Source organism: Sapajus apella, unplaced genomic scaffold, assembly GCF_009761245.1.
Source record: "Sapajus apella isolate SASKATOON/1434 unplaced genomic scaffold, GSC_monkey_1.0 scaffold22, whole genome shotgun sequence".
NCBI classification, from domain to species: domain Eukaryota; kingdom Metazoa; phylum Chordata; class Mammalia; order Primates; family Cebidae; genus Sapajus; species Sapajus apella.
In genome coordinates this window covers 10,983,181-11,009,369 of record NW_022436962.1, presented here as the reverse complement: position 1 = coordinate 11,009,369, position 26,189 = coordinate 10,983,181, and the positions used below count along the sequence as shown (strand labels likewise).

At 39.3% G+C, this 26,189-nt stretch overlaps 1 protein-coding gene across 5 annotated transcripts in view; it reads right to left on the bottom strand.

The window, feature by feature from the left end:
* The window catches only part of CR1 (complement C3b/C4b receptor 1 (Knops blood group)), a 77,352-nt gene that overhangs the window by 38,452 nt on the left and 12,711 nt on the right, over nucleotides 1–26,189 (bottom strand). For all 5 annotated transcript variants that reach the window (XM_032289070.1, XM_032289067.1, XM_032289066.1 and 2 more), the window contains exons 4-12: nucleotides 23,270–23,355; nucleotides 14,845–15,243; nucleotides 11,894–12,070; nucleotides 11,702–11,804; nucleotides 9,997–10,082; nucleotides 7,886–8,104; nucleotides 6,645–6,824; nucleotides 5,943–6,042; nucleotides 264–349 (exon numbers count right to left, since the gene is read on the bottom strand). In XM_032289070.1, coding sequence (XP_032144961.1) covers nucleotides 264–349; nucleotides 5,943–6,042; nucleotides 6,645–6,824; nucleotides 7,886–8,104; nucleotides 9,997–10,082; nucleotides 11,702–11,804; nucleotides 11,894–12,070; nucleotides 14,845–15,243; nucleotides 23,270–23,355 — 1,436 coding nt within the window. The remainder of the gene's footprint in view (nucleotides 1–263; nucleotides 350–5,942; nucleotides 6,043–6,644; nucleotides 6,825–7,885; nucleotides 8,105–9,996; nucleotides 10,083–11,701; nucleotides 11,805–11,893; nucleotides 12,071–14,844; nucleotides 15,244–23,269; nucleotides 23,356–26,189) is intronic.

Here is a 26,189-nt window from a genome sequence, read left to right as displayed (position 1 = left end):
GGAAATTGGGGGCTGTTTAAATGAGCTCAAGACTAGTTTAAAATAAATTACCCCTTAAGATAAGGGAAAGAAAAAAGCATTTCTAGATGAAGGTGGAAGGGAATGCTGTGAGCCGTTTTAAGGATATCACTGGGATATGACTGCATTCTTCAAATATCAAAAGGACACCATTTCAAGAGGGATGAGATTCATTCTTTATAATTCTAGGAAGGCCATGCTAGGATTAAATGATGGGTTGAATGGGGGAAAAGATTTCAACTCACGTTGACAAATTGGTGGCTTTGTGCTCCAGTGGGCAGTATTGCCTGAGATGATACATTCAGCAGATGACCGACCAATGAGGCGGTACCTAAAGGCAAAAAATGGAACATAATTGTGCCGTGCACACCTCATCAGCTTCCTCACAGCATGTACATGTGGCAAACCAGAAGGATCACAATGCAGAGAAGTCTACGGCCCAGCTGAAACTTCAAGTATGATCCCAGCTTTTCTCACTTCTCTTTCCTGTTCTCTCACTATTGTAAGAGACATTTCTGCTCTAACTTCTCCTGGCCCACTTTGCTTCTTAATATCTTGCTTCATTGTGGGCTCTACCTGGCACCAAAATAACACAATTATTTTGTAGACCTGTTTGACTTTTTTTTTTCTTAAATTCTATCTTTTCTCACATCATTTCTGCCATTTTTTGTTTGCATTTTCCCTTGATGTGTGTGTATAATAATCCTATGTCATTTTACTTGAGATGTCTTTTTTTATAAATACAAGATTTGTTGCTTTTGATCCTTTCTAGGAGACTTTGTCTTTCAACAAGAAGATTAAGCCAAATGTATTGAGATAAATGATACATTTGATTGGCTTTTGGCATCATTCGTTCACTACCTTTTTCATTGATTTCATGATGTCCAATGATGAGGATGAGGAGAAAGCAATGAATAAAATGACCTGACCCAAACCTGAGGGGGCTTCTTTTCGGTGGAAGAGACAAATGCATTCCTTGCTATTCCTTTTCCTTTCCTCTCACTTGCTATATGGAACAGACAGATTCAGCTGTTTTAGTTATTCGAATCATTTGGAAATTAAACAATATTTTTCCAATGAGGAATCTCATTTTATATGTGTGCATGTATATTATACATATATACATGGCATATATTTAAACCTATTTTCTCACTTTTAGAGTCAAACTCTGTATAGCCAGCCTACTCATCTTTTCTGAAATGTAAGTCTGGCCTACTTTTTCTTGTTTCTCACATTTTCCAGTTTTATTGATATGTTTTGTGATTTTAGACAGATTATTACTAAATTACGATTGCATTGCCAAGTTTCTGTGTGTATGGTTTTATTTTTTTTGTTGTTGTGGTTCGTTTTTATCCATTCTCGATCTCATTGATATTTCTCTTGGAATTCATCATTCTCCTTTTTAAAAATTCGCTTATGAATTGCCTGGGAAACATACTTAAATGTTATAATTTTTATGTCTTTGCTTATCCTTTAATGTGCATCTGGAGCCTCTAGGTGTGAATATTAGCTTGACTCAATAGAACTGCTATCTTATACAATTTAGTGTTGTGTAGAATCAAGGTGGTGCCAATAAATTTATTTCTTTTGTGGGTATCATATTTTCACATTTTATTTCTGGAAACAGAGTTTTTTTGTCTATCCCTGAAACAGAGAAATTTCCCTAGTGATGGCTAGGTATGGGCTTATTTGTTTATCCTTTTGGAATTTTTGTTACGTTTATTTTGAATCCTAACATTGTCTTACATATGTCTTCTTTCTTTTTTTGAGATAGGGTCTCATTCTGTCATCCAGGCTGGAGTGCAGGGGTGCCATCACAGCTCACTGAAGCCTCAGCAGCCTGGGCTCAGGTGATCCTTCCACCTCACTCTCCTGCATAGCTGTGACTACAGGTGCGTGCCACCATGCCCAACTAATTTATATACTTTTTTGTAGACATGGGATTTTGCCTTGTTGCTTAGGATGGTCTCACGCTCCTGGGCTCAAGTGGTCCTCTTGCCTCGACCTCTCGAAGTGTTGGGATTGAAGGCATGAGCCACTGTGCCTGCCAGTCTGTCTTTTTCATCTTTTCCCACTGCATTCAGGAAAATTTGGTTAACTCTTCTCTTTGCTTTAATTTTCTGCAATATTCAGTGTGTTTGCTATATATATATATATATATACACATATATGACACATGCATGAAATCAAATATATAAACACACTGAAAACATATATTCATTCATGTACAAACTTCCTTGCTAGTTTCACAGAAGTATTTGTACAACTGAATCTTTTTAAAAAATAAGAAAAGGAGAGTGTTCTGAAAGTTTCCCTGGTTTCTTGGCAGTAAATCTCTTTTGTAGGGGGAAATTTCTCCTGATTTTTCAACTTGGTTTCTTTTGCATGTATTCCTGTTTCTTGTCATAAGCTCAGTGATTTTCTGCTGTATACCATAGAGAGGTTCGCACTTATTCAGCAATGCAAGATGAGGAGGGTACAGTCAGGAAATTTGTCAATCGTATTTTTGAAATGCTCAAAAAAAAAAAAAAAAGAAAAAGAAAAGAAGTCAGATTTATTTTAATTTTACCTTGTTAGATTCTAGGTGCTATGGTCTGTGAGGCCGAGTCTGGCAAATATGCTGCTGGGCATCCCAAGCTGCCTTGCAGTGTCTGTTGCAGTGGCACAAACGTAGCCCCTACTCACTACCTGGCTTAGCTGTTCCCATGAAGAGTGAGATTGAGGCAGAGCCTCCACTGTGTGCTGGGGAAAGGTGAGCACCAACAGCTGGACAGTGTGCCATGAGCACTTGACGTTTGACATTTTCAAAGGGGCTCTGTTATCGGTTGAATTGTGTCTCTCCCAAATATGTTGAAGTCTTAACCCCTAGTCCCAGTGGATGTGATCTTATTTGGAAATACAATCTGCAGATCTAGTCAAGTTAAGAGGAGGCCATTAAGGTAGGCCCTAATATGACTAACATTCTTATCAAAAGAGAGGACTTTGGACACACACATGCACAGAGAGGAGAACCACGTGTGAGGACACGGACCCAGAGGGAAGAAGGCCACGTGAGGACAGAGACAGAAATTGGAGTTCTGTTGCAACACGCCAAGGAAGCTCTGGGGTTCCAGACGCTGGAAGATGCAATGAAGGATCCTCCCCTACAGGATTCAGAGGGAGCATGTCCCTGCCAACACCTTGATTTTGGACTTCCAGCCTCCAGAACAGAACTCCAAAAACTTCTTTTGTATTAAGCCAGCCATTTTATGTTACAGACATACCTCAAAGGTATTGCAGGTTCAGCTCCAGACCACCACAATAAAACAAATAGGACAACAAACGAGTCATATGAACTTTTTGATTTCTCAGTGAGTCTAAAAGTTGTTTTCATACTCTACTGTAGTCTATTAAGTGTGAAATAGCGTTATGTCTATTTAAAAAATGGTTTATTGATAAAAAATGCTAAAGATTATCTGACCTTCAATAAGTCATCATCTTTTGGCTGGTGGAGGGTCTTGCCTCAAGGTTGATGGCTGCTGACTGATCATGGTGGTGGTTGCTGAAGGCTGGGGTGGCTGTGGCAATTTCTTAAGCTAAGACAACAATAAAACTTGCCTATTGATTGACTCTTCCTTTCACAAAAGATTTTTCTAGCATGCAATGCTGTTTGATAACATTTTACCCTCGAACTGCTTTCACAATTGGAGTCAATCCTCCCAGATACTACTGCTGCTTTATCAACTAAGTTTATGTCATATTTTAAATTGTTTGTGGTCATTTTAAACAATGCTCACATCATCTTCACCACGAAGAGACTCCATCTCAAAAAAACCAGTTTCTCTGCTCATTCATAAGAAGCAACTCCTCATCTGTTCAAGTTGGATCATGAGATTGTAGCAATTCAGTCACATCTTCAGACTCCACTTCTAATTGTAGTTCTCTTGCTATTTCCACCACGTCTGCAGTTATTTTCTCCACTGAAGTTTGAACCTCGCAAAGCTATCCGTGAAGATTGGAATCAACTTCTACCAAACTCCTGTTAATGTTGATATTTTAATCTCTTCCCATGAATCATGAATGTTGTTAATGGTATGTAGAATGATGAATTCTTTCCTGCAGTTTTCAACTTACTTTGTTCAGATCCATCAGAGGAATTACTGTCTGTGGGAACTATAGCCTTACAAAATGTATTTCTTAAATACTGAAACTTGGAAGTCAAAATTACTACTTCAGCCATGGACTGCAGAATAGCTGCTGCTGTCATCAGGCAGGAAAACTACACTCATCTCCTTGTCCATCTCCATCAGAGGTCTTGGCTGATGAGGTGCAATGTCAATGAGCAATAGTATTTTGAAAGGAATCTGTTTTTCTGAGCACTAGAGCACAACTGTGGGCTTAAAATAATCAGTAAGCCACGCTGCAAACATACCTCTGTCATCAGGCTTTGTTGTTCCATTTATAAAGTACAGGCAAGGCACATTTAGCATAATTCGTAAGGGCTCTAGGATTTTTAGAATGGTCAGTGAGCATTGGCTTCAACTCAAAATCACCAACAGTATTAGCTCCTGAAAAGTCAGCCTATCCTTTAATGCCTTGAAGCCAGGCATTGATTGGTCATCTCTAACTATGAAAGTCCAATTGATAGCTCTTTTGTCTACATGGAAAATCTGCTAGTTAGTGTAACACCTTCATCAATGATCTTAGTTAGATCTTCTAGATAAATTGTGTGGCTTCGACATCAGCACTTCTTGCTTCACCTTGCACCTTTATGTTATGGAGATGCCTTCTTTCCTTAAACCTCGGGAACCAAACTCTGCTAGCTTCCAGCTTTTTTTTTTTTTTTTCTGCAGCTTCCTACCTCTGTCAGTTTTCACTGAGTTGAAGAGAGTCAGGGCCTTGCTCAGGATTAGGCTTTGACTTAAGGAAATGTGTCTGTTTTGATCTTCTATCTGACCGCTAAAACTTCTGCATTAGCAATAAGGCTGTTTCACCGTCTTATCATTCATGTGTTCACTGGAATATCACTTTAAATTTCCTGAAGTACTTTTGCTTTGCCTTTACAACTCACTAGCTGTTTGGCGCACGAGGCCTGGCTTTTGGCCTATCTTGGCTTTCAACGTATTTTCCTCACTAGGCTTCATCATCTCTAGCTTTTGATTTAAAGTAAGAGATGCATGACTCCTCCCTTCATGTGAACACTTAAAGGCCATTGTGGGGCTAGTAATCGTCCTAGTTTTAGTATTACTGTGTCTCAGGAATTAGGGAGTCCTGAAGACAGGGAGAGAGAAGGGGAGTGTCTAGCTTATGGAGCAGTCAAAGCATGCACATTTATTAAATTTTGTGTCTTATATGGGTGCATTTCCTAGTGACCCCAAACAATGACAATAGTCACACCAAAGATCCCTGATCACAGATCACTGTCACAGACATGATAATAATGAAAAAGTCTGGGATATTGTGAGAAGTTTGGGATATTGAGAGACACAAAGTGAACACATGTTGTTGGAAAAATGATGCCGACAGACGTGCTTGTCACAGGGTTGGCACAAGCCTTTGATTGTAAAAAGCAAACATCTGCGAAGCGCAATAAAATGAGAAACACCTGTACTTGGTGATGGCAGCCCTAGAAAGCAATTATGCTGTTACCAGTAAGATTTGTTTTCTCACACAGATGCTATATGGCCTTCTCTTTCTTCCAGCAATGTCTACCCTGGGCTGGCGTTGTTTGTGTGCTTTGAGTACTATACTCTTTCCTAATTTATTTCCCTTCCCATCCAGTGAATGCCATACTCTTTATATGTGCATTTCAATCAGGCATTAACATCTGTGTTCAAGCCTCTTAAGAGCAGGGTGCAATAGCCTAGTTTCCTTCCTGAGATGTGGCTAGAAGGTGTATGGCTATGCCAGAACTCTTGAACCAAGAGATGTTGCTGCCAACTCACCCTGTAATACAAGAATAGTTGATTCTGGATCCAAGCTGGATGTTTGTGATCACATGCACCACGCCATTCTTTGGATCTGAAGGAGTTTTACATGATTTACCTATGGGAAAGAAAGTATTTCGGAGCCAGGTAATCTGAACTCTCTTCAGTACATAAGGTATCAACATGCATGTACCTTCCTGAAGAAAATACGTAGTTTTGATGGTTCTACAGATATTCCCACCTTGAGAAAGCTCATCAGAGTGCCTCAGGATTAGCCAACTACTAAGCTCCACTTTCAAAAAGACCTTCCCTCCAGATCTATCTAGATCTAGATTTAGATCTATGTAGAGACCTTGCATCCTCTATCAAAATGTAAAAGTCATTTATGGCATTATGTACCACCAATATATTTCAAAGTTTTCAGAGGATTTTTTTGCCACCTAGTATTCAAACAGAATTTGTCTTCCTACACAATTTTCCCCCTGATCTACAGTCATTTATTATTTACTTTCCCATAGGGAATATTTTCTTTATAGATATTTCTTGAAACATTCTCACGAAGTAAGCATTTCAAACAATAATCAAGGATGACCTACAAGAATAACTCTTACATCTACCTACCTGAACACTTTTGAAAAAAGGTTTCTCATATCCCACATTTGAAAAAATTCAGTAAGAAGCTTTGGCAGACATGGGAAAGATCCAATGTAAGTTACTCACGTTTGCAGACATTTTTGGGACTTGACCAGGCCAGGTTATCTAGACATGTGATAGAGAATGGCATCCCGTAATACTCAGGACGGCATTCGTACTTTAAAGATGTCCCAATGGGAAAGTCAGATGCATCGGTTTGGGTTTTCAGTTTAGCAAACAGAAAATGATCTGGGGCTTTACAGTGACCTAGAGACCAAGATATCGAGAACATCTGAGTTAATAAAAAGATATCCAATGTGTTTCCTCTTTTCTCTTCCCTGTTAGATTTGATGCCAGAAGAAAAGAAAATCAGTTTTGAACAAAAAGAAAAAAACTTCCCAGTAATGTTGGAAGGGAAAGTTTTATCAGCATAGGCTTATAAGGCAATATATTATCTGGAAGGCTAGTCTGCTATCTGGTCTTCCTACTCATATAATTTATTTATTTATTTTTATTTATTTATTTATTTTTCTATTTTTAGTAGAGTTGGAGTTGCACCGTGTTGGCAGGCTGGCCTCAAGCTCCTGACCTCAAGTGATCCACCCACCTCAGCCTGCCAAAATTCTGGGATTACAGGTGTGAGCCACTGTGGCCAGCCTATTTTTGTTTTTCATTTTTGAGACAGGTTCTCACTCTGTGACCCAGGCTGAAGTGCAGTGGCACAATCTTGGCTCACTGAAACCTCTGCCTCCCAGGCTTAAGTGATCCTCCCATCTCAGCCTCCTGAGTAGCTGCAATCACAGGCAACTGCCACCTCAGTTGGCTAATGCTCATATAACTTAAGGTACAGATAGCTCCGATTAATTTTTCACAATTTTAGGAAGACATAAGAAGTGTCTATGCCCAGGTTACACCTTTGCTGACTGGTTTCCTTGACTTCAAGGCATCAAAACTCCAGTGAGAGGCTGACAAGCATGGGGTGGGAGAGCTCAAGACATTTCCTGGCAGAAGGAGCCACCGATTTTCTAGGTCAGATTTCTGAGCCAGACATTTCAATAAGGACATTCACAGGCATTTGTTTTTAATACCTATGATTCTAATGAAAAATTTTCTCACCACTTACCGCTTCCCTCTTTTTTCACCAGCCCCTCCAGCTGCAAAGGTTGTCAGGATCTTATGTGTTCCCCTATCTTAGAACAATTTATCATTGGTTTGGCATTCCATTGTGGCAAAGGCACAAATAAATACCACCCTGTAACTATGGAAATATGGAGGGCCTGGTTAAGATATTCTGAATCCATTTGGGATGTAGGGAAATGAGCACTAACCCAGAATTCCACAGCGAGGGGCAGGGCTGCTCCAAATCCCATTTCCTTGGGGGTCACTTGTGCAGTAGATGGTGCTCTCCCCAACAAGGTCAAAGGTCTTCCCGCTGACTGGGTCGGGGTCACATGTGTAATTTACTGCTTTTCCAAAGGGAAAGACTTCCAGAGGTTTTCCTGTATGTCTCCCGTTAGGGATAACTGGAGGGCTTGGACAAAAGATTTCTGGAAAAAAGGCAAAAGCTCTAGGTTTTATTCAGGAGTTTCACCAGAGGTATTCTGCAATTATAAGGTGCTATGATTGTTTTTATTAAAAATATGCTAAGGAGATAACAGTAGACATTAGGACTTCGAAGAGTTGGATTAAATGAGATGTCAGTGAAAGTGTATTGTAAAGTACAAAAGAGATTTGTCTATCCTGAATCTTCCAGATAGTAACAGTTCCTGGACAATAGAAACTTTACAACTTTAATGAAGTATCAAAACATTTGAAGAGAAAAATAGCCATTTTCGAGAGTAACTCATTCGCTTAGTCAACATATATTAACTGAGCACTTATCCTGTGTCAGCCGCTCATGAGGATCCTGGGGACAGAGTGCTGATGAAGGAGCCTACGTTCTTGTGAAATATTTCTCAAATGTATATATGTGTGCTAACCACCTTACATAGATGAAACCTTTCATTGATTACTTACTGATATTGCTCATCAGTCCCAGTGATAACAATAGCATTGTCACAGTGAATTGAAATGTAGTCAGGCCATTGTTAAAAACTCCAAATGGATTCAGATTGCTTTGTTTTTTAAACTGTCTAGGTCTGTTGATGATTTATTTTCTCTTTACTTTCTGGGTCAGGTTTCCAGTTACTCCTTTCTCGCATCTGCTGATTTGTTTAGAACAGTCTCTTCCTCATTTCTAATTGGCATTTTTCATTAGAATTGGAATTTGGAAGAAGCTACTTCAACTAGCAAAGGTTGTGAAAAATAAGAGAAAGCCTGAGTAGTCGAATCAATAACTGAGCCTTCATGCAGGACAGTAGAACAGGTATTTTTTATGTTGCTTCAAGGAGCATTGGATTTGTTAGACAGCCAAGAATCACTATATAAATTATGTTCTTATACAATTTTATTCTAAAAAGCACTGTAAGATGTCCGGGTAGATTTCTAACAACATAAACATTTTAGTAAAATTTCATGTTTTTTTTTTTTTTTTAAGAAACATACTTTCCAGTCTTTAGAATCAAGAAATAAAGCAAAGTTCTATCTTCTATTGGGGAAATTATAAATGGGTAGACTAGGAGAAATTAGCAGTCTACTGATTACTAAACATATGAGGCTCATTTTTTAAAAACGGATTTATTATTTATGAATCTCTCTAAATTATTTAGGTGCACATTTTGAGAATTTAAGGAGTCTCAAACTGCTCACCCTGTCTTATGTTACTCCCCACCTTTCCCTAATTCCTCATTGCTTTGATCTATTATCTTCATAGCATTTAATTTATTTTTTTTCTTGTCCCTCTCCCCACCTGAGTAAAAATAACATGGGGACAGGGAATTCACTCGTCTTGTTCATTGCTAGAAGTCAAGTGGCTAGATGAACATCTGGCACAAAGTATGTGATCAATAAATATTGATTAAATAAAGGCATGTTTGATATTTGCGTATTATCAAATAACAGATACAAAAATTGCAGCCTGACTGTAGCTTGATGGGAGAACAAAATAAAAAGAAAGGAGGGAAGGAAGGAAGGAAGGGAGAAGGAGAGAAGAAGGGAAAAATGAACTGAAGGAAGAAAAAGAAGAAAGAAAAGAAAGAAAGAGAGAAAGAAAGCAAATTGTTAAAGCTTCGCATTATCTAATCTCTCCTGACCTAGAAACACACTACCATAGGATTTATCACAATAGAACACAGGATACTAAAGGACAGAGACAGATCAGATGGTTCCAAAGACAGGTGATGTACACATTAATTCACAACAAAATATTATTAAAATAAGCAATTTTCAAATCAATAATTCAGACTAGAAAATTGAAGAACCACATTAGGGGAGGCCATGGGTCAAATACCGAGGAGATAAAGGGGAGAGATTGTCCTGAAATGTTACTCCTATTACTCACGTTCACACACTGGAACACTGCTATTCCAAAGGCTTTCCATTCCAGCCAAGACGCAATAACTAGCAGAGCTGCCTTTTAATTGAAATCTAAGGAAGAAAATAGTGAATAGTGAGCTGTTTCAGCCAAGAGACCAGTCACTTAGTTCACAATCTAAGGCCCCGCCCCAAATCTCAGGATTTTGAGGACCTGAGGCCAGCAGGTGGCAGAGTTGCAGAGGCTACATTATTCTGGAAAAATAACGGCATCCAGAAGGGAGCAATATAGAATGACAAAATACAGGACCTTGGTCACAAGATAGTCCTGCTTGAATTCAAGAAGGTGGTCACGACATAGCCGCCATCCCCTTGACCCTGGACCCAGGCTTGGAGTTTCACTGATTACTCCATGATAACCTGATAAATCACTCATTGTCATTATTAGAAACCTAGTCCTTAATGCAACGCCTTCCTGACTCTGACCCGGAAACAGCAAGCAAAACAGCTTCCAGTTTGGACTGGAAAAGTGCGAAAGAGTTGGCGAGAGAACAGAAATTGTCCTTTTGTCTCCACATCTGTGATGGCATGAAGAAGGCTCACAACAGCAGTTTGAGCTGCTGAAGAGTAAATGTGAATATTCTAGGGGAAAAAGGAAAGAAGAGAGGACATGATTTTTGTATGCTATCATTGAAAATTCTTAATGTCTGTTGGGCCCTGATGCCCTCCTAAATCTTACTGGGTGACGGCATTTAGAGCCTGCCAAGATTCTGTGGAACAATTTGGGATCAGGTGCTTTGTTACTCATGCTGGTCAGCTCCCACGTAGAGATGCACACCCTGTGAAGACCACTAGATGAACATAAACAAGTTAATGACCTTGCCAGAAATATTAACAGCAGCCATCAGGACCCCATCTCAGAGCCCAAAGCCCATGACTTGCCAGATGACATGTGACTGAAGTTTTAAAAAGTGCTTATTTTTACATGTTCAGTCCTATTACAAATTTTAATACTGATGGTTTAAACAATTTACTGAAATGATGCTTTATTGATTAATTGATTAATTGATTAATTAATTGATTAATTTTTGTCTTTGAAATGGAGTCTTGCCCTGTCCCCCAGGCTGGAGTGCAGTGGCATGATCTCGGCTCACTGCAACCTCCGCCTCCCTGGTTCAAGCGATTCTCCTACCTCAGCCTCCCAAGTAGGTGGGATTACAGGCACCTGCCACCAAGCCTGGTAATTCATTTTCTATATTTAGTAGAGACGGGGTTTCATCATGTTAGCCAGGCTGGCCTTGAATGCTTGACCTCAGGTGATTCACCCACCTCGGCCTCCCAAAGTGCTGGGATTACAGGCGTTAGCCACCGTGCGTGGCTGAAATGATTCTTAAATGATCCTAGCTTTTTAAAATATGCTTTTTGTTACTTAACATTTTTTTTCTGGGACTCTCTAAATTACTCATGTTCCCTAATATGTTACCTATGTATTCATAAACAGCAGTTATGTTTGCCTTTGAACTTGCCAGATGTATGGCCCAGTTTCCTCTTCATATCTCATGTAATTAGTTCTATATGTTTATCTCCTTTCTTCCTATATATACTTTCAAAAGTTCATCTCTCTGAGTGTGTGTGTATGAGTCCATCTTTTAAGCCACAACAAATCTCTCCTTTTTGGACTAATTCCTAACCGCAATTTTAATGTCCAGCAGGTCAGGCAAGCTCATACTCACCCTTCATTACAAACAAAGTCCACTTTTGCTCCAAGCTGGAGATTAGGTGGAAACAGCACACGGCCATTAGGAAGTTGGTCCAGGGAGTCATCGCAGGATTTCACTGGAGAAAAAGAAAAACAAACAGAAATAACTGGCTTGTGGAGAATAAAGACACAAGCTAAAAATATCAAGCCAGGCAAGTCTAGGCACCTTCACATCTGGGGACTGCAGGGCTCCAGTCTCCCTGGGGTGTGCAGCGCAGAGAAGCAGCCCCTCTGAGATCATAGCCGGGCTCACAGCTGTACAACACCTCCTGGCCAGGCCAAAAGTTGTCCTTGTCCCTTTGGGTATGCTCACCATGCAGGATATCTGGAGGCGGCTGACATACTGGGGGAGAGAGAAACAAAGTACTGCTAATTGTGTCAAAATAACTTTTTCTTCACACTGATAAACTGGCCAAGGGAATAATAATTATAAATCTATATGTAATAAAAAGGTACAATAAAAGCCTTATTATATTGATAACAAACTAAAACAGAGCGAGGAAGACGTCCTGCCATCAGTCATAGAACTGACACTTGCAGAACTGTGACTAAAAGGGAGATACCCCCAAGTCATTGTTTTTCATCTGAAGTATGCACCTAAGATTTCATGATGGACAGTCCCTTCTAGAATGCTTCCAATTACTGTTCACCTAGTACAAAATTGGGAGGTATGAAAGATTTTTATATCTTCACACTTCCTTTCTACAAAGGCATCATCAATGTACAGTCTTGCATTTTAGGCAATAAAGCAGTGCCCATGCGCATGTCTCATGTAATAGGTCCCTCCATCACCTATCAAAATGGTGCAAGAGATGACGTCCATACACCTTATTCTCATCTGCTTTCACATCCTCCCTCAGTGGCCACCTGACATAGGGGGGTAGAGAACGATGGGTCTCCTCTCTTCATGCTATGTAGCAAGATGTTGCCTAGTCATTCATTTCACTCCAGTAAGAAGGTGGGCAATTGTTGAACAAAATCTAAAAGACCTACTGTCAGTGTAATGAGAATGTATATTTCACACAACTTATGGTAATGGCATCTCTGGCTGTCTCTTAATATAGTTGGTCTGAACTCAGGAAGTCAGAACACATTTGGGTCTCAACTAAGTTATATAAAACTGTTATAAAATGAAAAAAAATAATTTCAGTTTGGCTTTGAGTAGATCAGTTCCCTTTTCTGGACTTCAGCTTTCTCAAGCATCAAATGGAGGAGGATTGGACTAGAAAAATGACTTCTTTAAGGAGTTGGTAAATACTCTGATGCTGTAATGTCAGTTTTCAGGGCTCATCACCCAGTGTTTCCCTTGACTACTCAATGCCTGGTGATGTAATATTGAGGCGATGTGCTGGTTAAATTTATATCGGCCCCTGGCCTCACACTTCTACACTGTCTTTTGACTGCCAGCAATGGAGGCCTTAAAACTACAATCCTTTGTCTCCCTTGATAGGTGGGCTCTGGTTAGGTTCTGTCAATTGGAGGCATATATACTAAATAAAAAGGCAGGATGGTGGCAGAATCCGTTCCACTTCTAGAGGCGGCTCAGGCAGTGACAGTATAGATGGTTACAGTGAGCAGCCACAGCTTCAGTTCTAGCAACGACAATGACTTTTGCTCCAGCAATATCAGCTGCATTCTGGCAGCAGTGGTGGCTCCTGCAGCATTAGCAGCTTTCAGGAAGACACCTGCTCAGTGGCAGGAACTGACCATTTCAGCATCAGTACAGGCTCCTGTGCTTCAGACTAGAAGCCACAGTAGCTCCCTGATATCTGGCAACTCTACCTTGTTTCTATTGCTTTTCCTGCCCTTCTAACATCTTTCTGACCTATTAGCTGTGATATGGTTTGGTTCTGTGTCCCCTCCCAAATCTAGTGTCAAATTGTAATTCCCATTGTTGGAGGAGGAGCCTGGTGGGAAGTGACTGGATCATGGAGGTGGTTTCTAATGGTTTAGCATCATCGCCCTAGTGCTGTCTTGTGATAGAGTTCTATTGATATCTGCTTGTTTAAAAGTGTACAACACCTCCCCATTTGCTCTCTCTCTCTCTCCTGCCAGCCAATGAAGATATGCCTGCTTCCCTTTTGCCTTCTACCATGACTATAAGTTTCCTGAGGGGTCCCCAGCCATGCCTCCTGTACAATCTGCAGAACTGTGAGTCAATTAAACCTCTTTTGTTTATAAATTACCTAGTCTCAGGTAGTTCTTTATAGCAATGTGAGAACAGACTAATACCACCTGCATGAAATCCCTCACTCCTTGAAAGTATCTAGGGTAAGTTTTGATTTCCTGACTGGATGCTGATTAGCAAAGCCAAGGCTCTGGAGTCAGGCGGACTTGCATTCCAGTTTTGTCTGCAAGTTAGAATCTTAGAAATTTATCGAATCTCTTTAAGGCACATATTTTTTGCAGAACATAGAGGCCGGGCATGGTGGCTCATGCCTATAGTATCAGCACATTGGGAGGGCAAATTGGGTGGATTGCTTCAGTTCAGCAGTTTGAGACCAGCCTGGGAAACATGGTGAGACTCCGTATCTACAAAAAAAATATAAAAAACGTAGCCAGGTGTGACGCCATGCACCTGTAGTCCCAGCTATTTGGGAGGCTCAGGCAGGAGAATTGCTTGAGCCAGGGAGGTAGAGGTTGCAGTAAGCCATGATTGCACCACTGCCCAACTTGAGTGACAAATCAAGACCCTATCTCGAACAAAACAAAATAGACAAACATAGAAAAACTGGTAACTACCTAATAACTTTGTTTAAAAATTAAAATTCACACATAGCCTGTATTATGGTATCTGACCAGAAAACTCACTCATTTCCTATAATAATCAGCAATTATTATACTCAAAGGTAATTGATAGATCTGTTTATAAGAACCCCAAAGAAACATCACATTCCTTGCCCAGGTTTAGCTTTGCTTCTCAATTTCAGCACATGTGCATGTACACACACACATGCATATATACACACATCTTCTGAATTTCATGTTCACTACCTAGAAAATTTGCTCCCCGACCGTGCTCAGGACACATCCCTCCCCCTGAATAAATACTAATCTCCTGATCCAGCAGCAACTCGTGTCATTTGCAGGGCCCTTCTAGGCCTCAGTCAGACTCACCCCTGGAGCAGCTTGGTAACTCTGGCTCCCATTTGTTCAGGGGCTGGCATTGCACACGGGGGGAACCTTTCATGACAAAGCCAGGCTGACACCTGAATTCCACAACTTCATTTAAGGAAAATAAACTTCTGTTGTCAGATACCATTATTCCATTTTCAACATTTGGAGGCATGCATTTGTTAGGTATAATGCACTGAGGGGCCGGGCCGCTCCAGACGCCCTCTTGATCCTCATTGCTGGTGCAGTATATGGAGGGCTCACCCACGAGTTCAAACACATTTCTCCCTCTGCTTCCAGGTTTGCAGCGGTAGGTCACCACTGATCCATAGTGAAAATCCTCTGTGCTGGTGCTAATGAAATATCCATTGGTGATGGTGGGGGGTGGCCCACAGGGAATTACTGGGGAAAGAAAGAGCAGGTTAAATAACAGTGCATTTAAATAGTGAATGGCAAAAATCTCATGAGCCACTAAACTGTAACTACTTTTACATTCATTATTTGCTTTTAACCTTTGCTAACACATAGGTAAATTTTTACAAATTGTAACTTCAGTGAGTATAATATCATGTGTCCTGCCTGTCTTACTTATATGATTTTCTGTAACATTTGCATGCATTTATTAATTCAATCCACATTCTTTTCATTTTAAATAGCTCTTTGATTATAGCATTATAGAGTTTATTCAGTTTTTTCCTGCTCTTTTTCATTTGCTTTCTTAATTTCCATTTTTGTTATTGAGGTTAGCTTTTTTAAAAAAAATAAAATACAAAAACATTTACTAATAGATAAAGTATAAGGGATGAGAGTAAACACAAATATATATAGTAGGAAAAAGAATTTAAACAAATTTTTATGTATGTGACAATATTTATAAAACTGTAGAGGATTGGGGGTTAAATATTTTGAAAATCTAAATCGTAGAAATGGAAATATAAACTACTAAAATTCATTCAAAAAGATATAGAAAGTTAGAATTGACCAAGAAACATGTAAGAATGGAAAAAAATCAAAGATACAGTCTATCAAACTTTCAAGTGACAGTTATTTCCAAATATAATTTCAAGATTTCACAACATATTAAAGATATAAAGCTTACCAACTCATTTCATCAAATCTAAGTTTGGTATCATTACATGATATCTGTGTAAAAGTTATCAACTATTAGTCCACAAAAGCCCCCAAATGCATTAAAAATGTAGCAGTAATACATCGTATACTGTATTGCTATAAACCAGAATTAAATTATTTCAGTCCAAATCCCAAAACATTTGAAATTAAAAATGAGTGAATTTAATTGAATACATTTTTAAATGAATGAATTCATTAAAATTAAAAAGAAAAATTTTTCAGGCTCTACGTCTAGTAATAGCAATCTCAACAATTCAAATCAAATATTGCTCCAACCGTCCATCCTCAAGAAAGGCTAAAAATACTGGAGAATTAAATATATATATATATATTTAAGACATCAAAGAGCTAACCAGTGAAGCATTCCTGGAACATTATCTAGGAGAAGATGAAAATCCAGTTGAGAGCTGGGTATTTGTGCAGGGAAACTGGGTTGCTTATTGTTTGGGAATGAGCAGCTGAATCAGGATGGGGCAACTGAGAGGCCGAGCAGACTTTTGATTGCTTCATGAAGTTAAGGGACAAAAATGGAAATCCAAGGCCTGTCCAAAGTGGAAGGAAGGTCTGGTAATACCTTCTGATGTGTCCTGAGGCCACAAGAAAGTAGGCTCTAGTAATCAGGGTTAATTGAAAATAAATCTGCTGTCTCAGAGACAGGAACTGGTACTACAAGTACTGGTTCTGCGGGCGACCCAGGAAAATCACAGATCCTGAGATTGAATTAGAGTGGTCCTAGATTGCTAATGTCCCCAGATGCCTGCAGAAACAATGACAAAAATTCTCTCCAGAACAACATAGGTCATCTAAGGTTTTGAAATTATTTCTACAGACACATTTTCAAATATAATTTCTGATACACAATCAAAGATAACCAGATACTTGGAGATAAGATAACACACAATTACTGATGACAGAAACTGACCCATTAGAACTACAGACCTGTTCAAGGATATAATTGAAACTTGTAAGAACTAGAAACTATAAAGAGAACAGGCTGGGGGTGGTGGCTCATGTCTGTAATCCTAACACTTTGGGAAGCTGAGGTGAATGGATCGCTTGAGCTCAGGAGTTCGAGACCAGCCTGGGCAACATGGCGAAACCCCGTCTCTACAAAACAAACAAACAAACAAAAAACAATTAGCTAGCTGTGCAGGTGTGGTTGTGCACACCTGCATTCCCAGCTACCCAGAAGGCTGAGGTGGGAGAACTGACTGAGCCTGTGAAGGTTGAGGCTGCAGTGAGCTGTGATTGTGCCACTGTGCTCCAACCTGGGCAACAGAGTGAGACCCTGTTTCAATAAATAAATAAATAAATAAAATAACAGGACAGATTTGGAAAATAAAAGTCTGGAATTATAAAAGTAAAATATGATTACTGAAATTAAGAATTTGGGTGGGATTAATAGCAGTTTAGAGTCTGTTAAAGAAAATCAATGAACGGAAGCTAGGACAAAAGAACATACTCAGAACAAAGCACCAATAAATAAAAAGATAAAAAACATAGACTAAAGACATAGAAGAATAAAGCCTAGCATGTTTAAGTTAAGTCCCTCAATGAGAGGAGAGAGATAAGAGAGCATAAACAACATTTGAAGAAGTAATAACTAAAAATTTTCCAAGACTGATGCAAGACATCATTAAATTAGAGATTCAGAAGGCTATACAAGCTGGGTGGGGTGGCTCATATCTGTAATTTAAGCAGTTTAGGAGGCCAAGGTGGGCAGATGACCTGAGGTCAGGGGTTCAAGATCAGCCTAGTCAACATGGTGAAACCCCGCTTCTACTAAAAGTACAAAAATTAGCTGGGTGTACAGGCACAGGCCTGTAATCCCAGCTACTTGGGAGGCTGAGGTGGGAGGATAACTTGAATCCAGGAGGTAGAGGTTGCTGTGAGCTGAAATTGCACCATTGCACTCCAGCCTGGGCAACAAGAGTGAAAGTCAGTTAAAAAAAAAAAAAAAAAAAGGCTATACAAACCCAAGCAACACAAAGAAATTCTTACCTAGACACAAAATAGTAATACTGTAAAAAATCTATATTAAAGTGTAATCCATTTTAAAAGCAGCCAGGAAACATAGACAATAACCTTCGAAGGAACCAGAAAGATGTTTAAAGAATTTATTGTCAGAAGATCTACAATACAAATCTGCCAAAGAGACTTTTTCAGATTGAAGGAAAATAGTTTCACATGGAATTGATAGAATTGTAATAAGAAGGAAACACACCAGAAAGAGCTCATATGTGCGTATGTTTTCATTTAGGATCTTTAAGATACAGAGAACCTCTTACAGTGACTAGGAGAAACACAAGATGGAAGTAAAGATTTTATTACATGCCCTGGGGGTACACAGCACCCCTGAAGATCACAGAGGTTGGGCAGTGTGAGGAAACGAGAGAGAGAAAGAGAGAGAGAGAGAGGCGAGGGGGTGGCAGAGAGGGTCTCATCAACCAATGCCTTTACTAGGGACCAGAGTATGACCCCAGCAGGTTTCCCATGGGGAGTTCTAATTGGTGAGTTGAAAGAAAGCGGGCACATGTTCTAGGAAGTCATGCTGTGACTGAGAGGTGGTCACGGCAGCATACCTGTGAAGTCCATGCAGGGCACAGAGGTCAGGGATGCTAGTCAAGTAGGTTTCATCTAGCTGTCCCATAGAGAGGTGGTCACTAGGAGGTAGTTGTATAAGGCAGATATCTGGCTAGACCACGTTGAAAAATTAGGAGGAGGTATAGAACTAATAGAACTAGAAAGTGCATTAAGGGTAACTAAGGCCTGTTTCCGGCATGAGAAAGCTAAACATTCAAAATGGATGCTGAGGCATCATAAAATTATAAGCATTTACTACAGTGTAAATATAAGTAAATATTGTTTTTATAAAGACAACAATTATGTTTTTGAGACATAGAATATGTGTAAATTGTTAAATCAAGTTTAGCCTAAGGCCTTACATAGTTTACGCTTAGCCTAAAGGTTTCTCTGTACACTGTGAACTATAACAAGTCAAGACATAAACAGACCATAGCCTACTCTTACGCCAATCACTGAGTTTTGGCCAATCAAAAGTGGCCAATGGTTTGAACTGTCTTCAAATAAGGCAAACGCTGAGCTATAACCAATCTGGTTATTTCTGTACCTCACTTCTGTTTTTTTGTACATCACTTTCCTTTTTCAGTCCATAAATCTTCTTCCACCATGCAGCTGGGCTGGAGTCTCAGCCTGCTTCAGCATGGGAGGCTGCCTGATTTGTGAATCATTCATTGCTCAGTTAAACTCTTTTAAATTTAATTCAGCTGAAGTTTTTCTTTTTACAAAATGTATGACAACAATGGAAAAAGACAGGAGGATGTAAATGGAATTAAATATTAATAGTTTGAATACTTGCATTGTTTGGAGAGTGGTAAAGGCACACTTTTAGTAGACGATAGTAGATCAAGGATGTCTATCTCTAGAGTAGTCATTTAAAGAATAAAAATGAAATATAACTTAAAAGTTATTGGGGAAAAATAAAATAATACAAATACTTAATGAATTAAAAAATGTGTGAAATGAGGAATAAACACACAAAACAAATAAAAAACATAACCAAGAGTTAGGCTTATCGGTAACTATATCAGTAACTATATTAAATGTATTTTTTATTTTAATTTGTATTACTAAATTTAAGTGTTCCAAACACACCAATGAACAACTAAGAAAGACTGAATGAAACAACAAAACGTTACTATATGATGTTTATAAGAGACAAGCTTTAAATATAAGACAAAAAAGAGCTGAAAGTAAAAGATTTAAATCATACATAATATAAAAACAAGAAAGACAGCTGATATAGCTATATTAATGTACAAAGTAGATTTTAAAGCAAGAAGTATGAGAGATAGAGACATTTCATTATGATAAAGTTGTCCATTCAGCAGAAAGATAGAATAAACCAATCATTTCATGCCTTTAATAACATGTTTAAAATACATAAAGTAAAAATTGCTAGAACAAAGATGAAGACAGACAAATTCATAGCTACAGTTGAGAATTGTAATGGGTTGAATAACCACTGTCCTCCTTAAAAAATATCTGTGTCCTACCCTCTGAAACCTGTGAACGTGGCCCAATTTGTAGAGTCTTTGTAGAAACAATCAAGTTAATGATCTTGAGTTGAGACCCTCCTGGATTGCCAGGGTGGCCTTTAAATCCGCGTCCAGTGTCTTTATAGGAGACAGAAGAGCAAAGGAAACACACAGAGGAGAAGGCAATGAGAAGATGGAGGCAGAGAAGGAAATGATGCATCACGTGTGATGATCACGCCAGGGAACATCACAGATGGCCAGCAGCCACTGGAAGGAAGCCAGGAGACAGGCACAGAACAGATTCCGTATGGAACCAATCCTGTCGACATCTTAACTGTGGGTTTCTGGCTTCCAAACTCTTCAGAGAGTAAGTTTCTCTTGTTTGAAGCCACCAAGTTTGTGATCATTTGTTACAGCAGCTCTGAGAAGCTAATACAGATATTTTACACATGCCTCTTGATAACCAATAACCTAACCGATAACCGAGAGAACAAGTGGAGGGGGGTAAAAAAGACTGTTCTAAATCACATTTTCCTAAATGACATTTCCAGAAAGTGAAACAAAATAACTGTACAGTCTTTTAAGTGCATACATAACATTTTACCAAAATCATCCATATTCTGAGCCATAAAACATGTCTCAAGAAGTTGTAAATGCTTACATTAATAGAATAATGACAACAAGGAGATCTCTAAATATTTAGAAATTAAGCAGTGCTCTTCTAAATAGCCTATGGTTCAAAGAAGATATCAAAAGAGGAAGGAAGGAAGGAAGGAATGAAGGAAGGAAGGAAGGAAGAGAGTTTAGGAAGGAAGGGAGGGAAGGACGGAAGGAGGGAGGGAGGGAGGGAGAGGAGGAAGAGAAGGAAGGAAGGAAAGAGGGAGGGAGGGAGGGAAGGAAGGAAAGAAGGAGGGAAGAAAGGGAGGTTAGGAAGGAAGGAAGCGAGTTTAGGAAGGAAGGGAGGGAAGGAAGGAAGGAAGGAGGGAAGGAAGGGAGGGAGGGAGGGAGGGAGGGAGGGAGGGAAGGAGGGAGGGAAAGAAAGATAAGAAAATAAAGAGTTAAATGAAATTATTATCTGGTGGTTTGGTACAGTGTCAGCCAGGCCAATTTAGAATTACGTTTTCCAGACTTAGTTTCTGTGTATGGTTCTGGGCTAGGATTACAGCATGAGAAACTACCCTGATATTTGAGAGGCAAATGTTAAGTAACAGCCATTCCACTCTGAAGGTCATCCTTGGATAGGGTTGGTGAGGCACAGTGCAGAAATGGAGGGTTCAGAGGATAGACCTTTTACCTGAGACTTGAGAAATACATTCACATGGGAAATTTCAGCATCCTCTGTGACAGCTCATTCTCTGTAGGCTGGGAATGATAGTGGGAACTGTTGCCATTGAACTGGGTTTTCCGAATTCACTTGGGGATCGAAGGACCTCAGGGTGGCAGAGCCCAAGTGGTAGCACTTAATTGTCACAGACAATGGGGGTTCTCGTAATGGGTATTGGAGTTGAAACAGCAATCAGAATGATTTGACTGAAGAGAACTTTGTTACTGGCTAATTCATCATGGAGTCTCTAAAACCGAAGTAGATGGATAGCCGACTAAAGTGTTATTTGATTTGTATGAGTAGAAGAGATTTAGGTCAAGTGAGTAGAATTCTGACTTGAATCATTGCAAAAGACGTTCATTGTACATCAACAATTCCTAGACTTGAACAGTTTATAGACTCAGAGCAGCATGAATGGATGGGAGACTGGATCCTTTTGAGGAAGCACCATGCTACACAGTCAAAAGCATGTGTTGTAAATCTTCCCCTAGCCTTCTCCAAGAAGACTTAAAGCCATTTACCAGCATTTGGATATAGAGAATTTACAGAACTAGAAACAGAGATAAAAATATAGGTATAAGTATAGCTGTATTATTTTGTTTGTTTTCTCTATTTTACTAATAATATTTTGTTCATATTTCTAAGAAAATTCCTATTCCAATTCCATGTTACCTTATTACAGATTATAAATAAGATGGAAAGTTTCTTGATTTGTTTTACAAAATATCAAAACTGTTTCTTAAACTGGATAAACAGCAATAAATGTGTGACCAATGTCATTTATAAACTTAGATTCTGAAGCTCATAAAATTTCTAGCAAAAGTAACAATATTTTTAAATAATAAGAAGAAAAGAAGTCCCCAAGGTATCCAAAGAGAACAGTAAGACAAAGATGTTATACACTGTATTTCTCTCAGCCTCAGCCTGGCCCCCCGCTACATAGGTGTATTTTTTTTAATAAAATGAGATATTGCCATACATGCCGTTCATCTGACTTTTTTTTCCCACATAAAACATCTCTTTCTTATCATTAACTGCTTCTTTATGTAATCTTTTAAAAATTATTATACTTTAAGTTCTGGTGTACATATGCAGAATGTGCAGGTTTGTTACAAAAGTATACATGTGCCATGGTGGTTTGCTGCATCCATCACCCCATCATCTACATTAGGTATTTCTCCTAATGCTATCATTTTTTATGGCTAAATAAGATGCCAGTGTATGTATATACATTTTTTTTAATTCTGCAAAGCTATTTTATGTTTCTTAGGGAATTCTTTACAGTGGTCATTTGAACACATCTCTTTCTTTCTAGTAGATCATTTTCAAACCATAGCTTAAAATATTTAGGTTACACTAACATTTTAACTAATATAAATAATGCTGCAATGAAAAGTTTACACCAAACTGCTTTAAGAAGTTTGTGTTTTATTTCCTAAGTATCAATTCTAAGAAGTAGGTTAAAATATATGCCCACTTCTGAGGTTTATAGTGTATGGTGCCTTTCAAGAGGATGAAACTTGATTTTGTGGTATATGGAAGTCCAGGTTCTTCTGAAGCTTCACTAACCTTGAAGAGCATCAGTTTTAAAAATCTTTACTGATTAGCCAAGCAGGATGATTATTACACCAGAGGTGGTAGAACCAACATAATTTCAAATTTATTAAAGTAAAATTAAGTTTGAAGGCTTTTATGTACTTAAGCCCCCAAAATTAGAAAAGACACATCCCAGGATAAGGAAGAACTTAAGGAAAGAGTTGCCAGGAACCCCAGAGGAATATTCGAGAACCTTACAGCTGTCTTCAGCTATGTGAAGGACAAATTGCACAGAAGGAATTCGGTTAAGATTTTTATTATTCCAGAGAAAAATTAGAATGTATCGGTAAAAGAAATAGGAAGGGATATTTCAACTTACTGTCACAAATAGGTGCTTCTTTATCCCAAATGACAGTAGTGTCTGAGATGATGCATGTGGCAGACGAGGAACCAATGAGTCGGTATCTAGAGGCAAAGAATGAGGAATGTTAGGTTCTAAAGACACAGGCTAACTACCTACTTACATCACTACTTCTAGAAATTGCACTCTTACAGAATTCAGAGGAACATTCTCCACTTGTCAAAGGACTATCTATCACCTTCCCAAGTTTCACATTCTTCTCGGGACTTTTTGATTTTCTTTTCCATGCCTTCTCAGTTGGATGGGCTTTCTTTTCTTTATTACCTTATGACACATTTTTTAATGGAAATCTAAGATGAATTATAGTTTTTCCTATAAATTTCATTTTTTAAAAAGGTTACACAAACTTCTTGAGTGCAGGGAAGCTGTCGTCTATATACATATATGTGTGTATATAGTCCTGTTGTATGTATTTCTATGCCTTACAAGTATTAGTATATGGATGCATGGATGGGCTTTTATCAGTAAGATTCATCAAAGTAGGCCATTCACAGTGGCTCATGCCTGTAATCCCAGCACTTTGGGAGGCTGAGGCAAGAGGATTGCTTGAGCTCAGGAGTTCGAGGCCAGCCTGGGCAACATAGTGAGACATTGTTGCTACAAAAGATTTATTAAAAAAGACAGGCATGGTGGCACATTTCTGCTGTCCTAGCTACTCAGGAGGCTGAGGCAGGAGGATCTCTTGAGCCTGGGAGGATGAGGCTGCAGTGAGCATTGATCATGCCACTGCACTCCAGCCTCCAGCCTGGGCAAGAAAGCAAGACCTCGCTCAAAAAATTAAGAAAGCATAAATAAATAAATAAAGAACAAAAGAAAGAAAAGAAAAAGGAAAGAAAATGATTCATAACTAGAACCAAAGGAAATCTAAGCTGACCAAAAAGAATTGAACACTTATTTTGTACTTGAAATGTTAAAGTCAGCAATTCTCAATTAGTACATCTCAAACTATTCAGTGTGCCATACATTTGGAAGAATTCATGACATTTGCTTTACTTCACCTGAGACTCTCTGTTGTGATAGATGGTTGGGTCTAACTGGCCATAGTGAGGGTTGGGTCAAGCTTGGTAGTACTACCCATGAAGGAAGGAAGCAATGTCAAATAACAGTCATGGTTATAGGTAGAGCTGAGAACTTTGCTTTATGAATATGTGGGAAAACCTGGCAGCATAAAGCTTTATTCAAGCAACAAAACAGTGCCAAATGGAGATCAAATGAATAGCGAGAGAACACGGGTGCTTTTGAAGACACTTGACACACTGTTAGAGTAGTGATTATGTTGTAATTAATGGTAGCTTTGATATTATTTTGCATTTTCTTTGTTATTATGTTTTTGAGATGGACTTTTACTCTTGTTGCCCAGGCTGAAGTGCTATGGCACGATTGCAGCCCCCTGCAACCTCCACCTCCCTGATTCAAGAGATTCTCCTTTCTCAGCCTCTTGAGTAGCTGGGACTACAGGCACCTGCCACCACACCCAGTTAATTTTTGCATTTTTAGTAGAGGTGGGTTTCACCATATTGACCAGAATGGCCTGGAACTGCTGACCTCACGTGATCCACCCACCTCGGTCTCCAAAAGCGCTGGGATTACAGGCATGAGCCATCACATCCCACCTGATTTTGCTTTCTAATGCCTTTTAGTATACCACCAAAAATGAAGGCATTCTCAGTTGCACTGACAACAGACATACACACAAGCATGAAGGATGTGAACAAATGAAGTGAAGAAGGGCTGCAATCCTATGTGTGTACCCCTTCTGCCTGTTTGTCTTAGGAACAAGGGATCCTGGAGCCTCCTCTGGCTTTTGATCTCACTGAGGCTATTTCCCAAAGTGATCTTTTTGATTTTCTAATCACGGGGGTTGGGACAGGAATGATGAAGCAGGTTCAAACTGAAGTTGGCATCTTTTCCTCCATACTATTGTTCAGTGTTGCAGTACTGAACATATTAAATATGAATCAAAAGATAACTTCATGTTCACTGATAAAGGGAAATGGATAGAGGAATATTTTAATTAATTTTTTGTCACCTAATTACAAAATTGAACAAATAATGATTTAAGCTCTTCTCATTCAGAATGTTTATGAGGAAGTAAGGCAGAGAGATAAAACCCATGGTACTTATTTTAAAGGGAGCCAGGGACTTTCATATTCATTTGAACAGATTGAAGCCTGTACATCCTACCTTATCTTTTTCAATATCCTGGGGAAGACAGAGTTGTGGGTTCATAAAGTTAAGCCATCGTTCAGGAGAAGCCATGATCACTTCATCACCAGAAACCACATATGGCATATGGATAACTATGTCTAGACTTTTGGGAGTCTTCTCCCCAGGGCCCAGACTGGGACAGTGTCCCCCTCACCCCTGAAATACATAGATGTCTTAATCCCTAGTTCCTGTTAGTGTGGCCTTATTTGGAAATATGCTCTTTGCAGAGGCAATCAAGTTCAGATGAGGTCGTTAGTGTGGTACCTAATCCAATGTGACTGGTGTCCTTACTGAAAGAGAGAACTTCGGACAGACATGCACAGACAGGAGAACAGCATGTGCAGACACAGACCCAGAGGGAAGACGGCCATGTGAGGACAGAGACAGAAATTGGAGTTCTGCTACCACACACCAAGGAAGACGTGGGGCTCCTGAAGCTGAAAAAGCAAAGAGGGATCCATCTCTACAGGTTTTGGAGCGAGCATGGCTCTGCCAACACCTTGATTTTGGACTTCCAGCCTCCAGAACAGAACTTTAAAAATTTCATTTGTATTAAGCTGCCGGTTTTGGAGTACTCGGTCACAGCAGTCCTAGCAAACTACTTGTGCTATGACCATTAAGATTTCTCGGCTGGGCGCGGTGGCTCAAGCCTGTAATCCCAGCACTTTGG